The sequence below is a fragment of the Daphnia pulex genome, chromosome 10, assembly GCF_021134715.1.
Source record: "Daphnia pulex isolate KAP4 chromosome 10, ASM2113471v1".
NCBI lineage: Eukaryota > Metazoa > Arthropoda > Branchiopoda > Diplostraca > Daphniidae > Daphnia > Daphnia pulex.
In genome coordinates this window covers 11,771,273-11,789,048 of record NC_060026.1, presented here as the reverse complement: position 1 = coordinate 11,789,048, position 17,776 = coordinate 11,771,273, and the positions used below count along the sequence as shown (strand labels likewise).

The 17,776-nt window shown below is 39.6% G+C and overlaps 2 protein-coding genes across 2 annotated transcripts in view; one reads left to right on the top strand and one right to left on the bottom strand.

The window, feature by feature from the left end:
* Window positions 1-973: 973 nt before the first annotated feature.
* Window positions 974-17,776, top strand: part of LOC124206062 (protein Wnt-5b-like) — a 40,567-nt gene continuing 23,764 nt past the window's right edge. Inside the window, exon 1 of the mRNA XM_046603690.1 lies at window positions 974-1,433. The gene's annotated coding sequence lies outside the window, so the exon portion shown is untranslated. The remainder of the gene's footprint in view (window positions 1,434-17,776) is intronic.
* LOC124206061 (F-box/LRR-repeat protein 14-like) lies at window positions 7,099-9,772 on the bottom strand. The gene is made up of 3 exons (XM_046603688.1): window positions 8,836-9,772; window positions 7,971-8,424; window positions 7,099-7,897 (listed from the first exon to the last, which is right to left on the bottom strand). Exons 1-3 carry the CDS (start codon window positions 9,610-9,612, stop codon window positions 7,797-7,799), a joined length of 1,332 nt encoding a protein of 443 aa, XP_046459644.1. The 5' UTR covers window positions 9,613-9,772; the 3' UTR covers window positions 7,099-7,796.

The window sequence follows — 17,776 nt, the reverse complement described above, 5'->3', positions numbered from 1 at the left end:
ACCAAAATGTTGGAATTCCCTTGTCCATATTAAGAAAGGCGATGGCCCGGCGTCCATATGGTCTTTCGACTTTCCTTCCAAAATCTCTGGTTCAGCCTACATTATACGTCCCCCTTTTGTTTCTTTCCTATTTTCGATATAACCTCAACATATTATACATCTCCGACTAAATATCAGCCGCGGTGAAATATCTAAAAAGCCCCAGCACAGCCGAGAGCACACAGCAGAGCCCATGTTGGACAACAAATTAGACATGTTGGTATATTTAATAGGATCTCTACACCCCCACCCACACAATATAACCGTCCATCTTCTTCTTCTTCTTTCTTGCGTTTGATTATTAAATTCCCGCTAATCGAAATCCCAATTTATTGTGGAAAAGCCAAAAAAGAGCAACCAGACAGCGCGACTCCTTTTCGACGAGATTGATCAAGGTCCGGGTATAGACGCGGACCCACCCACTTTCTATACACTTATGCAAATGTGGTGTAAATAGTATAAACAAGCGCGCCGGGATATATTATAGAGAGAGAGAAAAAGAAATACACAATACATATAAGAAAAAAATCATTCGTAAATGATTAGCCTCTCTCCTGATCCCTTCTCCAGGAAGAAAATAACATCCGTGACGTTCGGGAATTTATATACATACGTGTGTGTGTCTGTCTGCTGTGTAGTAGTGTGGTAGTATTTCCCCATTTTTTTTTTTTTTTTTATTTATGACATAGTCTCTTATCCCCTGGCCGTCGAGGAAAAGTTTGAAAACAAAACTATTTAGCCTATTCCAATTCCTATCGGAAAAGAATTTCTGGGGCTTTTTCTTCGGTTCTGTGGTTGTTCGTCTATTATATATATATCGCGGTGATATGGACGAACGAAAGGGACTGGGGTCTGGGCATGTCTGGAGGTGGCTATAGAGTTGCCCTTGCACCACACAGCAGAGAGCTACTATTATATTGTGTGCTCGGGACTGAACATCAGAAAGTTGGCTGCCGTCTAGGCCGGCGGTCGCACGAATCCTTCGCTCATCAACTTCGTTCGTTCGTTCGTTCCGCGTTGTTTTTCCATCTTTGATTTGCCAACAAATAACTTCTGTGCGTTTTCGTTTCCATGTGTGTTTTCTCGTGAAAGTTTTAGTTTTGATTTTCCGCTTGCCTTTTTCGGCAGTTCTTCGGCTCAAGTTTCGTCATTCCGTTAGATCAAAGAAAAGCAAAGAAAAGAACTGTGGAAAATTAATTTCGGGAATATTTTTCGGTGTTTTGAAATAATCATGTGTCTCTGCTCGGCTGCCGGACTTTGAAAAAGGAACAAGGTGACCGTGATATATTTTGGGGGCAATGGTGCAGCAGCAACAACAAGTGGAAGAACAATAACATCGTTTTGTTTCAAACGATTATTCCGGATTATTACCAGAGCCGTGCGGTTTTTAAACGGTAAGAACTCTACGCCCTTTTATATTTTTGTTTTTGTGTGGGGGAAATTCTTTTATTTATTTTCGTGCTGACTTTGTTTGTTGGTTGTTGTTTCCGGACTGGATATTTATTTTTTGTTTTTGGGAAGGCAGCCAAGTGTGTTATGCATACCAAATAATATCGTCAAATGCGCGATGATGGGCGACAGACGGTCGACCATCATCATGTGTGGTATTTCTCTTCGTTGACATGTTCAAGAGATAAAAGATATCAATTGAATTTTATGGCTCACGATCAACAATCTTTATTTCAAATCTCCAGCAGGCATCATCGTTGCCCCAGCACATATTTATGTCATTAGCGATTTTCCATATAGACTATAATCTACGACTGTTGCTATAAATCCCGTGCAACCTGTTATAAAAGATTTGCCTAAACAAGGCTCAGGTGTTTCTGTATTTGGCGGAGTCTAGACGCGTGTGCCAAAGATAATAAAGAAACGGTTTTTTTTTTTCTCCTTTTAACGACATGCTGCCAAAAGGTATAATAGGCATAATAGACGGTAGGATAGTCATATATCTACTAGGCTACTACTACTGTAACAGTTCAGGAGCGGTAGCTCTATTTATCGCGGCTCGGTGAGCGTATAATATTAGACTCTTCTAACTCTCCCGCCCAATGATGGATGGATTTGAGCCCAGCCCATGCAGTGGCGCGCTCTTAGATTTCAAACGTCAGATATCCATTAGAATTGATTCCTAAAAAAGAAAAAGAAACAAAAAGGAAAATCTGTAAATGTTATTGCTCTTGGCATTTTCTCTCTTTCTTTCTGGATAGACTACGCCACACAACTGCGTATTCAATTAACTTTATCAGATGGTAGTCGTATATACTGGGTAGTAGGGGGGCTGTGTGTTATGTAGCACTACGTTTGATTGTATTTATCGCCGACGATGTGAATCGCAGCGGTTGATGAACACGTCCGAAAATCTTTTCTTTTTTTCAAACTCAACTCCAAAAGGGATTTGTTTTCTCTCTATTTTACAAAGGGCAATAAAATGCCATTGTTTTTCCTGCCGCTCTTTTTAAAAGTCTTTAAGTAAATTAAAGTCTGTGGGAGAGAGAGAGAGAGAGAGAGGCGCTGGTTGACACATGTCTAACCCACCCTTTCGAACAATTCCAATTCTTCTACACGGTCGTTTTCTTTTTCTTTTTTTCATTATTATTTTCAAACGAGGAATCAGGAAAAGAATTCTCTCCTTTCTCTACAAGAATTATTTTTATCTAACAACCGACAACAACAACAACAACAACTTTGTGTGTGTGTGTTGTCGTTGTTTATAAGAGACGCATACCGGTTCCAGCTCTCTTCTCGCTAGTCCCTCACTTTAGATTCTGTTATTTCGTTTCGCTTTTAAATTGAAATCAAATGGATAAACATACTTTTTACGCAAGCATCCCACATCAGAAGGGCGGCGAAGGGGAAGGGGGGGGGAACTACATATATATATAACCTGGTAGAAACACCTGTCTCCGCTATACTTCTTCCACATTTTTTGTTTTGTTTCGAAAAGAAAGACAAAGATAAATAAGAACACATTTCTAATCCAGAAATGAAAGGAATTTTTCAATATTTTTACCCAACAAAAATATAATCACATCGATCCTTTGTGTGTGTGTGGAAATTTTATTTTACCGCTAGACGATTATTTACATCCAGGGCTAAGAGAATAGGGGTTGATGTACACGCAAGAGTAATTGGTTTGTCTGACTTTTACCTATTGGGATCGATTGATTGCTCCCTATTTTCCGATTTGGATTGGATTTTTGTTTTCTTATTTTCTTTTTACATAATCGAGAAAAATAAAATGAAATAAATTCCAGTTGGTCGATATTATTTAAGAAGACGTACAGTATCGATCGATTTTTTTTCTTTACATTATTTGGTCGGTCAGAAAAATGGATATAAGACTCTCGATGTGTGGAATGTGCAGATCGGAATTTTCAATCAATTCGTCCTGTATACTCATCTGGACTATACACACACACACATACACATATATGTCTCTATGCCATGATGAAAAATATAATATTGACGGGGCCTGTGGCAGATAGATAGATATGGCTCCATCAATATTCACCACGCGGAGAGTGTCGATCGTGAGCTGTGTGTGGCCGCGGTCAGAAAGAAGGGGAATATAAAGAAAAACCACCGGGCAAGCTTTTTTTCTTCTTCTTCTTTTTATCTATACACTCACTTACCTTCTTTTTTTTTCTCTCCCCCTATAGTGTAATATGCTAATTTATTCGAACCACACGCCTTCCCATTAACCGCCGGGCCTGATGTATTTCATTTCAATATGTCTTGTAACAACTCCCTTTCAATCAACGGGGGATAGTTCTCTTTTTCCCTTTTTTTGTTGTTGTTGTTGTTGTTGTTGAAAAATATTTTCGTTTCGATTTTTCTGAACGCGGGAAAAAAATATGGAGGGTCGTGAAAAAATAACAAATGATAAAGAAAGAAATATATTTTTTTTATTTTATTGTTGGTATCCTCCTCTTTTGTATTGTATAAAAGAAATTCTTAAAGGTGAAGCACTCTTGTCCATAAATAGTAGCCGAAACACAAAACAGTTTGAGAGCTTTACAAAACGTTCTGTCACTATCACTTTCCCTAGATCTTATTTCTATCTCTCCATATTGTATGGATATATAGTAGACGTGTCACATATAGGACGAGAGATGGCTGGAGCTCGTCTTGTTTTTTTTTTCTCTCTCTCTCTCTCTGCCCATGGGCAGACGAGCGCCATTCCGTTTGAAAAACTTTGGAATTATTCACAATGATAAAAAAGTTTTCTACGCACGCGGACAGCGCAGTCTCTCCGCTCGTCGTCGTGCTGCGTGCCTGATTTTGATTATTTTTGTGTTCTCTTTTGTGAGAGAAATCAAGTCATTTCTGCATAAATTTAACGAGACTATAACCCAGCAATAGCAAATCTCTCATTTAATTTGACTAACCAAAAAACAAAAAAGAATAACTGACCGAATGAACTAAATGGACGACGTGTTAAGTTGATATGGTCTTGAACCAGTTGCCGTTCGAATTTCGTGTTTGAAAAAAACCCCAAAAAGAACGACTTTGTATTTCATTATTTTACCTCCGGCCAGCCGTGTGTGATTCTATCAAGGTCGACACTCATATCAATCTGCTTTTTTGTTTGGTTTTTGTTTTAAATAAAATTAGAGAGAACACGACCTCAAAGAAAATATCAACTCGACTGATGCGGTCTGAAGGGAAACTATATAGAAGCTATAGCTCGTTTTCTTTTGAGTTTATCCTTTTATTTTTTCCACGGACATACAAAGAATAAAGAAACAAAAAAACTGTCGTGACAAAGTTGAACTTGTTGATGGGCAGGCAGCACACAGCAGCTCATGCTCATATGTTGCACCCAGCGCTCAGCAGCAGCAGCAGATAGACAATATAAAAGGAAGAAGAAGAAGAAGGAAAAACGTCAAGGAGCTATGGAGACAAGCCCACCCGGATTTTTCGACGGTTGAATTAATGAGAGAGTTCGTTTCTTTCTTTTTTACTTTTTTAATAAAAAGAGTTTGGGGGGAAAAAATACAAAATACAGCAGCTCGAGCTCTATACGCAAGCAGCACAGCAGTCACAGATCGACCCCACACGCACACGCAATGTTCCACTCCCGTTCCTTTTTTTTTTTGAACCGGAATCCGGATCGGAGGAGGAGGGAACCTTGGGGGAGAGAGAGGGCACGTCAATCAGTTTCACAAAAGAGTCGAGTGGGAAGCAAAGATGGAATTGGATAGATACATATACAAATGAAACATAAAACAACATCAACAACAACACACACAAAAAAGAGTTGGACGAATTTTTATTTTTGTTTATGGGAACAAAAAAACAAAAAGACGAAAAGATGAAAAACACGGAACAAACCAATCTGGAACGCCCAATGAAAAATGGATCATCATCATCGTCATCATCGTATAACTCTTAGATTATGAATAATATATACCCAACCAGCCTGTGGATTGTATTAGGTATTAAATATTTTTTGAAAAAGAAGGAAGAAAAAAAGTGACATCCGGGGAGAAAATCTTGTTCTTCCTTTTGTTTGATATTTTACCCATTCATGGAAATGGTGGGGGGATAGACACAAAGTTTTACGGCGGCCCACGGATTTTGGTTTAAACTTTGTGTGGTGGGTCGACCATTAAATATGAGCGGGACTTAGTCTGACAGAACTCGTTTCCTTTATTGGGTTCCCGAGACTTGGTGGTGCATATAATACTGGTTGGAGATCATTTTATATTGTGTGTATTCATTCGTGATGAAATCCTCCTTCTACCCGGGAATGAATAATGAATCAATACCGTGAAATCCCCGCTGGCCGTTTGTCCACTTTTGTTTCATATCTGCAACTTGATGAACGTTTCCTTTTTGTTTTTGGGCTTTTTCTTCTATTTTGAATTTTCCCGGAAAGTTGATCGGCGGCTACGGCCATCTAGTGGTCAGCAATCCGACTTGGTTCCATGAGCCCCTTTTTTTTTCGAAAAAAAAATCTGGAAAATGTTTGCCGAGATTGAGTTATAATGGAATGGAATTTCTTTTAGTGAAGGCCGTAGAAATTTTTTTTTGGGACCAAATGAAATAAATCAGCATAGTTCTTAGTGAATGCCCAAAAGGGACTCACTTGTTCACCGGGAAGGACGGAGGGAAAAAAGGTCGGATTGCAGTTTGAACATCCATTGAATCCATCCGTCCCTTCTTCTTTTTTTCAATGGAACATATTGTCGACTAAGGTTTTCTAAAAGAAAAAAAAATTTCTTTCTCCCAAACTACCATCCTGTCTCTTATTTCAAGTCTTGAGTTTACTTTATTTTACAACTTCAAACTCAAACAAGTTAAATTTCATTCCTGCATGAAATTTTAATAAATAATAAATATACCTTTCCCTCCGTCATGTGTCATTGACCAACTTTTGAGACGTTATTATCTTCGATGTGTACAGCATTTGATAAAAAGTTTGCCAGAAAATGATGGCGTCCAATCGAGTGAAAAATAAGAAGTTTTGATACATGGCGAGCTCGAAGGGAAAAGTAGAACAGCAGAGAGAAAGGACTTGGTATTATATGTGGGTGGAGGATGAGGAGGGGGGAGAGCATTCGAATTTCAAATCTCTCTCGGATTTCGTTTGAAAAGGAAAAAAAAAATGATTCGGGTTGGGTTCCTCCTCTTCCTTTTTCTACTCCGCCGGATGGCGCCGCCGCCAGCCCCCGGGTTCTTCTTTCACAGTTCCATTTTGCCGTCTCTTTTTTTTTGAATTCCTAAAAGCTTCTTTTATTATTTTATTTCCTCTTCTTTGAGCTGCTGGACAATATAAAATATAAGAAAATGTTCAAACTCTGACCCTCTATTTCACATTGTCCAAAACCCCCCTTATTTCCGAGACATGGGGGGGACCAGGTCCTTTTGGCGGATTTTCTTTTTCTAATGCGCACATAGTTTTACAATCACTTGGAGATTTTGAAAGTACTTAAGACTCTATACCCTAAAGAGAGAGAGAAAAAACTAAATTTTTTATCTTCTAGATATTTCGGATGAATATACTAAAAAAAAAAAAATAAATAAAAAAAGAAGAGAAAAACAAGAATCAAATTTCGAATGACAGGTGAAATATATTTCGTCTCTACTGGATAAGAAGTCGATTGTTTTATTTATACCGTTTGTTTTTTTTGTTTGTTTTTCATTATTATTTTTAGATTTCATATTTGCCTATTTTCTCTCTTGAGCGAAACAATTTCTTGTTTTTCCAATTTTTTTTCGAATCGGTGAGAAAAAAATCAAAAACAGTTTTCTTTTCATTGCAATCAGGAAAAGTTGACCAAAAATTTGAAACGAGCACGAAAAAAAAACAGGACAATCGAAGAAACAAAATAAAAAAATAGTTCAAAATTAATAATAGTAATAATAAAAAAAAAAACGATTCAATTGATCCTCTCCCAGACGTCCCACCAAAAATAATTAATTAATTATTACCCATTATCATTATCACGTGGTAAATAGTTGGCCGTGTCTCACTCGCACTATTTTGTTGTTGTTTTCCCGCAATCAGCAAAAAATGGCGTGAAATTTTGGAAAAAATAGAGAGGGAAATTTAGTCGTATAAAGTCTGGGAGAAGGGGATTTAAAATAGTTTTTAAAAAAACTAAAAAAAAAACTAAATCGACCGAATTTTGTCTTATCCCCCATTTTGTTTTCCTGGTATCACATAAAGCATTTCCAACTCGAATGGAAATGCATCAAAATAATTTTTGTTTTCGTTCCTAAAATTTCCAAAAAAATTGGCCAAATTGTCATCGAATGTGCCACAGTCCGAGGTTGAGGACGCTGAGCTCTGGAAGTTTCATGATTTTTTCCAATCCGGAAGTGGTGATTTTCGTGCACCCGTAGAGATCTGAAAAACGATTCAATTAAACGTTAAATATCAAATTCAAATAAAAACCTTAAAATATCAATCAAAACGTTACCTATGCATCGCAATTTGCGTAAATGATCGGCGACGGCCTGGATGGACCGATCCGTAATGCGGCTGCACTGGCCAATGTTGAGCGTCTGGAGGTCGAGGAGTGACAGGGCCACCCGGATGAGACCCTCATCCGAAACGTGACAGGCGCTCAAAGATAATTGCTTTAAATGGACCAGTCCCTGGGCTACATGAACGACGGCCTGGTCGTCGATCCTGTCGCAGAACGAAACGTCCAGGGATGTGATCCTCGATCCTCCTTCGGCCAGGTAGGCCATTCCGACGTCGGAAATGTTGTCGCAGGATCGTAGGTTCAACTCGGCCAGTGACGGCATTTTGGCCAAATACTTGAGCCCGCTGTCGCTGATGGACAGGCAGAAACTCAAGTTGATGGATTTGAGTTGTTTCAGACCAGTCGAGACGTGCATTAACGCATCATCAGTCAATTTCTGACAATCCTGTTTATGTAAAAAAGAAATTCAAATATTAGTTTACGCTTTATTCATGCCCTACTGGCTGTAATTTAATCATCTCAAAATTTAAAAATAAAAATAGACTTTCTAAATAAAAACCAGGCGTTTGATTGTTTCAAAATAGACTATGAAATCATTTCCCCGGGGGGTAGATCAAATAAACGAATAATAAAAAACCGAGCGAATAATTAAACCGAGTTGTCGATTAAAGCCGCTAGCGGTGCTGCGGGCGTCACGCGTCGTCTGCTATTATTGTTACGTCAAAAACATGGGCCAACCAGTTTCGGTTGTTTTCGACCTTCCCCCTCCCTCTTTTTTCCCTTTCCCTTTCCAGCAAAACAACACAAACACCAAATAGAAAAGAAAAACCTGGGAAAACAAACAAAAAACAGGTACCTGAAGTCCGAGGTGTTCGAGGGCCAAATTGCCTTCAGCGTCTGAGCCGAGTCCGGCCAGACTGGCGATGCCGAGATCGGAAACGTGCCAGCAGGATCTCAAGTTGAGGCTCTTGAGGGATTTGAGACCCCAGGCGATGAGCAAAAGACCCGCATTGGTGACATTGCAACATCCGCCCAGGTCGAGCTCCTGGAGCTGTCGGCAGTACTGGGCCAATTTGCTGAGACTCGAGTCGGTGATCTGCTTGCAGAGACTCAAATTGAGCCGTTTCAGGGTGGGCACGTCGGCCGTCAAGGCGTGAGCGATGCCAATGTCTGTGACGTTGAAGCAGCCGCTCAAGTCCAGGGACTCGATGTTGGGCAGTCCCTGCGTCACGTCCCTGAGGCTCCTCCTCAGCGAGAGGATCTGCACTCGGCGGATGCCCCGGCGGACCAGACTGGGAAACAGTGACGGATTGGCCCGTCTCAAATGCAATTTCGGCTCGCAGGATCGCCAAACCGAGCGGTGATAGGCCGCCTCCTTCCACGTCTGGCAAACCTGGGCCGCCCGCCCGCGATCCCTCACTTCCAACATGCCGAAAATGATGGCCAGGATCTCTGGGTAGAGCCGACTGATGTGGGTCCTGTCATCTTGTTGTTGTTGCAGCAACAACAACTCGTCTTCTTCCTCGGTTGTTGTCGTCGTTTGATCGGGACAGGCTGCTCCCACACTGCTGTTGTCGTGCACTTTCAACTGTTTTCGGTGATAGTTTGGGGCGTACAACTCTGTCGCCTCCATTTTGTTGTTGTTGTGTTGTTTTTTTCCCTTTCAGTTCGTCTGAAGTTGTGTGGAGAAATAGAAGAAACGGTGGCGTCTCTCATCGAGACGTGCACATGTTCACCATGGCGAGAACCAGAGCCAACTGCCTTTTCTTTTTCATCATCTTCTTCTCCTTCTTCTTCCTTCTTTTCTTCTCTCCCCTCCCCAATGTATACCACCCACCCTGAGCTACACACAACTTCCTCTGGCGGTGGATTCTTGCAGTTCGCAATGGCCGCCACTAGAGGCGCTATTTCAATTCAATATCCACCGCCGCCACGCAACTCGCAATTGATCCAATTTGGGCTTCGCTCTTTCATCTTGCGCTTTTATTTCACGACTTTTCTTATTTAATAATTCGTTTAATTAGATGCTAGACTGTGTTATTGGGCGAATTGAAATGCATTCGGTTTTCGTAGTACGTTTTGATTTTTTGGATGAAAAAGTAACAAACAAAATGCAGTTGAGAAACATTCGATAGTAGCACCAGCACCTTACACACACTCGCAGCAGCAGGTTCTTTTTATTTTTCCAACCCTCCCGATCCACCTCCCCTCCCCCCCATTCTCCACCCGTCCTCAATTTCTCTTCCTCTCTTTCATTTTCTCTAGTTTCATCCGAGTCTTTCTTCCCCCCTCCTTTTTCTTTTATACTTCTTCTCTTCTCCCCCCCCCCTTCCCTTTCCCACCCAGCCAATGGCCAGCGACGTTCGGGTTTCCAAGGTCTCTCTCCCCTCCCTTCTCTTTTCACCGCGTTTCGTTTTTCCATCATCTCCATCCTGTGTACGTACTTTTTTTTCGTGTTCTTAATTTTCATCAACTTTAACTAATCAAAATTTTATTTTATCGTGGGGAAAATTTTAATACTCTCACGAAAAAATTCGGATTTTTCGTTCAAAATTAGGGGGGCTTAAGACAATAAGACATTAAAAGTTGTTTGAGGTTGTAGAGGAGGGAGATAACGTTAGATAATTGTTAAGTGCTCTCCAGATAATGAAATCAAACACATTTTGAAGAGCGAAACGATAAGAGATGAAATGAAAATGGAGAGATTCATTTTGTATTGTACCGGGTCCTTGCTTGCCGGGGGGGATAGGGAGGTCTTTGGAGCGGAAAAATTATATCGGAAACGTCGGATCAAAAAACGTTAAAATCCGAGATTTTAGTAAATGGATCTCACGGAGTTCCAGCAACATATACAAGCGCAGATTATTCTAGAACATTAGAAAGTCACGATCAATTTCAATTAGCTTTTTTCTTGAATAATGCACCGAAAATCCAAACAATTGGGTCTTTTCAAAGCGATCTACTCGCCATCTAGCGGTGTCATTTACAAACCAAAATAATTTCAAATATCGATTGACAGATGGCGTTCAAATCGCAGTTGAGATTTCAAACCAGAAAAAAAAAGAATTACAAAATGAAAACAGAGGGGGAGGTAGGTGGAAGGATTGGATCTAAGGTGATTTACAGCTGGATCGGGAGTAGTTTGACGGGCTGTAAATTAGTCCCCTGGAAGCACACACAAAAAAACAAAAATTCGACGGATGTAAAGCGACTCCGGTTCGACGTTGTTTCCCGCTCTCTGAGAGCCACCAGCCACACCAGTCAATCTCTAAGGGGCTGTAGCCCAGTTGTTTTGGCGACGTCGACGCCAGGCCAGGCGCCTAATAATCCGGCAGAGAAAGCAGGATGTATGTATGTATGTGGACGAGGAGGGGGGCGTGCGCTGATCTAAACGAAAGCGGCTTAAATTGGGTGCCCCGACGTCGGGGGCCATCCGTCACTCGTCGTGACGAATAGTATCACGAAAAAAATGTAAATTCAAAGGCGTCACGTCTCCGCGGCCCCCAGCCAGTTTAAACTCCCGCGCTCTACCGAATTTTGTTTAATAATCACCTCGGTCAGTCTTTTAATAGACGAAATCAATTCTCTTGGGAAGTCTTATATAACATGTTAGCGGGTGTGGCGTTTACATTTTTTTTTTTGTGAAATGACAGCCCGCGCTGTATTTGTTATCAGTGGGGGAACAGCAGCCAGAAATTTGTCAATCGGACGGCCCCCGCGCACCCCGGTCTGCGTGAGCGGGATCATCTGTTCGGTGGTTGCAGTTCATCGGGTGACGGTGACGGGGGTTCTGCCGGGTTCTGCACGCTGAATGAGTTGTTGCGCGATATAAAGAAGCGATTTATTCCGCACCGCAGGATTCATAGAAGTGGGCGATAGTCAGGTGCTCCATTTGTCAACCGGACAACTAACACAAAGAGATTCTTTTTTTTCTTTTTCTTTTCAGAGAGAAATATAAGCACGGGGAGACTGTTGACTGGTTGATATACATCAAGTCGACGCAGGGAATTAAGTGGTGCCCATCAATATTATCCGGAAAAATAGGGCGAACGTATAAAGAATGAAAACGACGGAAGCGGCGAGTTGGACAGAGTCTCAAGACTTACGACGTGGTTATTCTCTTTTTCTTTTGTTTCCTTTTTTTGTGATGTAAAATGGCCACTGAAAATGTGGAATCAACTATTTGTCGAGCGAGTCACCCAAGGCGATTTAACAGTACAAGAAAAGGGGGGGGGGGGGGGAGATGATGTGCTGAGAGTATTATATAAGTACACCGGGCACTAATAAGAAAGAAAAATAGAGGGTAATTACAGCTGTGGTACAATTTCCCAGCTTTCTTCTTTCACAAGTTTCTCTGTCTCTTTCTTGCTGCTGGCCAGTACTCGAAATATATGTATCCTTTTGAACAGTTTGTCATCGCTCCGCCTTTGTCTTTGGGTTATATTATTTTTAGGAGAAATAACCCCATACATAACAGCGAATATAAACTTCAAACCGTAAGCGTAGCAGTGTAACTATTGATTTCATAGGTTTCATAGCGTTGCACTATTAAAATATTTGATTGATGTTAAAACCGGAAAAAAAGATTGCGATCGATTGCGATAGACCCGTTCAGTGCGGGCCGATTGCTCGAAGCAACAAGCGGACAAAATTTTGGGGCCGTTAAAGCCAATTTTAATTTTTTCCGATTTCTGCTGTATTTGGGAACGATTCTTTTTAATTTTGAAACAGTGAACTTTTTTTAATTCGATGCAGATTTTAAACAGAGGTTGTGGAATTGTCGTTATCACTCGAGTCAAGCATACAGTAACTGCTACTTGAACGTCGATGGTATAATCACTATACATAATCGCTTTCCCTTCTTATAAACACGTTTTTGTTAATTTAATTTGTATTCGAGACATCTCTAGCCAAGGCGGCGAGCTACTAAAATATTGGGATGAATATTTTTTAAATATCTTTAATGGAAAGAGTTGTCCTTGAATAGATCTGCTGACATTGGTTTAATTGCCAAAATATAAAGTATTAAGAGATATATCATTACGACTATGAAATCAAAAGATGGTTTCACACTCACTCTTTCAGTGGAACCATCATTGTTTATGTAGCTTATTGTGTGCACAAGGCAAAAGACATTGTAAACACAACTCATTTACAGATAGTTCATTATTGTAACCCAAAATGAAACATTGAAATAATAAACGCTTTCCGTCGTAGCCCTAATCGCTGATATTGTAATTTTATGCAATAGGCTTGGGGGGTTTTGTAGTGAAACGAGACTTCGTAAAGACTTCGTAATAAACCGTTGTCCTCGATTGCTACGGATTCTGATCTAAAATGCGAGCATTCGGTGAATGCAAGTTACAATCCACACAGAAAAAAAGAACGTTTCCTATCATTTTTATAGACCGTTATAGACATGTCACTTTAAGAAACGATTTCCGTGTAATCGCCCATGTTGTAATTTTATACCAAAGGCTTGGGGGGAGAAGTTCTTGTGAAACGAGGCTGCGTAAAAAGATAACGTCACTTACCTATGCAATATTATCCTCGTTTGACGGTTAATGAGCACAAATGCCAATATTTAATTGCGAACTGGATTCATCTTGCATTGAATCGACGAAAGAGATCTATTTGAACGTCTACATTTGCATACACCACTCAGCATAGTAACTTAAATAAAATCAATTTCACCAATCAAGTTCAATGATTTCGTTCATTTATTATTCACCTTTTATGTGGTGTTAATTAGATTGTAAGAGAGTCTTGACATCAGACATGTTGTTTGAGTTGCCTGTTTCCTTGACGTTGGCTCGCAAACAAGCAGAAGATCAAACAAATGTGATTCACCGACTCTTACTTAATAAATGAATAGAAAATTTCTAATCTTAAGGGATAACGGTTGGAGGCTGATAATGATGAAATTGATAATCATTTTTTATCTGCGTAAAATTTACTGCAATTGAATGATTAATAAAACTTTTGTTTAAATGTCCATACAATTGTTATAAACGACGCTCACTATCAAGATTTAAAAAAAATCTGGTTTATTGACAATGATCAACATATATGTTTGATAGACAACAAATATTCCAGTCCTACTAAAAATGCATTGTTAAGGAAATAATTATCCGATATAATTATCCTTTATGATAGGTAGACTACGCGTTCCACCGTTCCTCTACTCAATAAAAATAAATCGTCTCCAGTTTAAATCATTTACATCCGAACCTGTCGATAGTTAACTCAAAGATAGAGCATGGAATCTGACCGAATCTGACTGCATTTCCAGAAAGGGTGATTTGTCTTCTGAATTTTATCGTTTGGCTTTACTGCCTCGTCGCTATTGAGATTCATTTTAGCGAGCTATGTTTGTCTACGCATGATGCAATTATACACAATGGTATTTTACTTGGAAAATGTGAGTACCCTTCAACAGAGCTGTTCCGGGCAAGGTATTCACACTAGCTATAACTAGTACCTAACAAATTTCTTATTGAACTTAAATTTCAATTTTGATTTCAGATGTCCGGTAAAAGTCAATGATTTAAGCTTAATTGCAGTACTGCGGCGAGCACTCCCCATTACTGAAATGAAGCATTCATTCACTTGAAGTTGACGTAATATTTTAATGAGAAGGAGTACTCTGAATATAAACTGAGAACCTCGAGAAACAACGATGGTTATCTTGAATTCCATAAATGTTAGTCTATACCTGTGCTAACATCAAATTCGTGACAGATCTTGTGGTTATCACTCGTCAACTGTGTAAGAAAGACAGTTCTTTAGTTACATCCTCTATTGAGTGGATGTTTTACATCAATTATTATCGCTTCAAATTCATATTCTGCTGTCAAAGCAGATGTGACAATTTTCTTTCTATCAAAAACTGATTAAAGGTTGTGCGTCCCACAAAAAAGATTCTCACTCATTTCAACCGATTTCAACAGCAGTTGAATAAATTAAATATAGTCATCACCGTACGTCACCGCCGGTCGAACTAAACATTTGAATATAAAATTTAGTACGGCGTTTGTAAAAGACAAAGCATTCGGTGAATGCAATTAGATCCCACAATCCACACAGAAAAAAAGGAACGTTTCCCATCATTGTTAGACATGTCACTTTATATAGGCTTTAAATATTTAATCTATTTAAAAAAAGAAAAAGTGTCTCTCCCCCCCTTTTAGTACATTTTTCTGGGTTTTATGGATAAGCCGATCATCGAAACGGTGATGCCGACGATTCCGTATAGGTTTTCCAACATCACATATATAAGTCTGTCCTGTCCTGTGTACCAGCTCTAAAATGGACAGACGAGGGCGCATTTGAAAGGTAACTTAAGAAGCCCATCGGTCCGGTTATAGACATTTTTGCCGGTTGTTATTTTATTAAATACATCGCTAACCCCGCCTTTATCGTGTTCTTTCCCCCCTTTACCTTCTCCTCTTCTCTCTCTCTCTTCCTCGCAGATTATAATACAGCGACCGATCGTTAATGCATTACATAATATCCCTACGACGCCTGGCTATATATATATTTCTGCTTAAACCCCTTTTCTTCTTTCGTTCGTGTCGTCTTACGTATAGGCGCCAAATTGTTAAATATTTTTTTTTGAATTTCATTCATTTTGTTTTTTGTTTTAATCCTAGAAGAGGGGCTTATAATAATATAACAAGCGGGTTACACTAAATATGTAAGGAAAACTGGTTCTGTCTTTTGTGCTGTGTATGACCTTACAGTCTATATACACCATCATTGCACACGCCCTACGGACACATATAACTTTTAAAGAAGAATTAAGGACTAGCTACTCACCACTGGTCTTTCCTTTTTTTTTCCAACTAGGAGCTCGCCCATAAATATTCTTTTTTATTTCATTTTATTTATGATTTTTGTCTAGCCTCCAACGATTGTTTCAACCCAACTGCGCTCCTGAGAGAGAGAGAGTTAATGCGCGCTCCTTCCATCATGGAGAGGGGGGGTTCTGAACATTTGAAAGAATTAAAAAAAAAAAAAAACAGGAAAGAGAGAAAGAAAGAAAGAACTTGGGAGGGAATGTAGTATAACTATATACATACCGACCTGTAATCAACAGCGCCCACTTGTATATTTTTTCTTCTTCTTCTACTCTCCCATGTTTTGATGTATGGACCGTGTGGCGTGCGTTGTTAGGATGGGAATCATGACTATACAAGATGATGACTCTTGGGTGCCCCCTCTTTGGAAAGCAAAGGATCTTTTTTTTCTTTTCTGGCTATATGGCGAAAAATAAAAGAACAACCGCAGCACCAGCACCACCACCACACAGTTGCTGTTGTGTTTTTTTTTTTTTAAGGCACAAACCAATTATATGGAAATGTGTACACATATATACTTAAATTACAAGCCAACATTTCTGTGTTTATTTGGTGAGGGCCGAAAGACACAAGACGAATGTTGCAAAGGCTGTGTGTGCTGTGTGTGAAGCCGCGCCATTTTCTCTTTTAATTTTTTTGTTTTTTCGTGTAAAATACTTATTTTTTTTTAAGAAAAGCCTCGAGAGAAACAGAAAGAACCGCCATTTTTACAGGATAAGACGGCGCGGAGACCGTGAGAAAATTGATTCCGGCTGGTATATTATATAGCCAAGAATAAGCTAACAACTCTAGGCTGCCGCGCTTGCAGCTCGTTATACAAGACAATAATCAGCGTTTGAAAAAGAAAGAAAAAAAGGAGAATAATAATTTTTTATTCAAATAAAATGATTTTTTATGTTCCGCTAATTTCTTAACGACGAAAAAAAAAATTATGGGAAAAATATCAGAGGGGTTCAAGTGTTTTATTGTTTTTTACACCGGGGTTATTTATACATGCACGCGCAAGTTCGTTTGGGTATTTCAGAAAAGAAAAAAACCCAATTATTAATCGTGGAAAAATCAATTTGCGGTGCGCCGAAACTAAAAAGTTCAGCGGTTGATTTTCCTTATTTGTCTAAAATCCATCTAACCTTTTTTTGTTTCTTTAATTCCTTTTCATTATTCGCGGTCGACTGGAATCGTAATATCCTCATCAGCTTATAATAATATAGCTATATACTGTATGCACAGCAGATGAACTCTCTCTCTCTCTCCTTGTTCGCCAGCTCGACGATCTCACGAGTCCTCATTAAAATATTGCGGGTTCGAAAATTTTAAAGGGGGACCGCTCCCGATTTATTGTAACAGCATCGCAGCATCCGCCATCAACGGTGGGCAGCTCATGATGCAGATGGATCGTTAAAAAGGGATATCAAGGATTTAGTAAGAGCTTTCTCGTGCTGTATACTATCGGATGAAATTTCTCCTGCGGAATTGAAATAAAAGAAAAATTTAGAAACAAAAATATATATAAAATGGTCGGCAAAGTTTTTCTTGTCTCTTTTTTTTCTTTTACCGAGTTGTCGTCACATTGGGAAAGAAAAAAAGGAATAAGGAGGAATCGGCGTTTATGTTTGTTCACCATTCCTGGCCCTGGCCAGCGCTGGTTATATTGCCATTTTAATAGCATGGGCATGTCGCAAGGGAAATAATAGGATAAGGCAGAACACACACAAAACAAACATTTTTGTTTTTTATTTTTTGTAGCCGGGCCAGCAGCAGCAGCAGAGTCGACGAGTGAATTATATTTCTAGAAAGGAGGAAAGAAATAATACAATTTACTACCCTTCTTTTTTTCGTTGTTGTTTGGGAAGGAAATTTGTTTTCACCTGGGATGATTTGCTATGCGGTTTTCAAAAATTCAAAGGGAAACCGCGCGCGGGCTTTTTGAAATTTTCG

Coding starts and splice junctions, on each gene's coding strand:
- LOC124206061 (XM_046603688.1), bottom strand. CDS start 9,612: ATGGAGGCGACAGAGTTGTACGCCCCAAACTATCACCGAAAACAGTTG. Junction 8,425..8,835: donor TCGAACACCTCGGACTTCAG/GTACCTGTTTTT, acceptor TTACATAAACAG/GATTGTCAGAAATTGACTGA. Junction 7,898..7,970: donor ACGCAAATTGCGATGCATAG/GTAACGTTTTGA, acceptor ATCGTTTTTCAG/ATCTCTACGGGTGCACGAAA.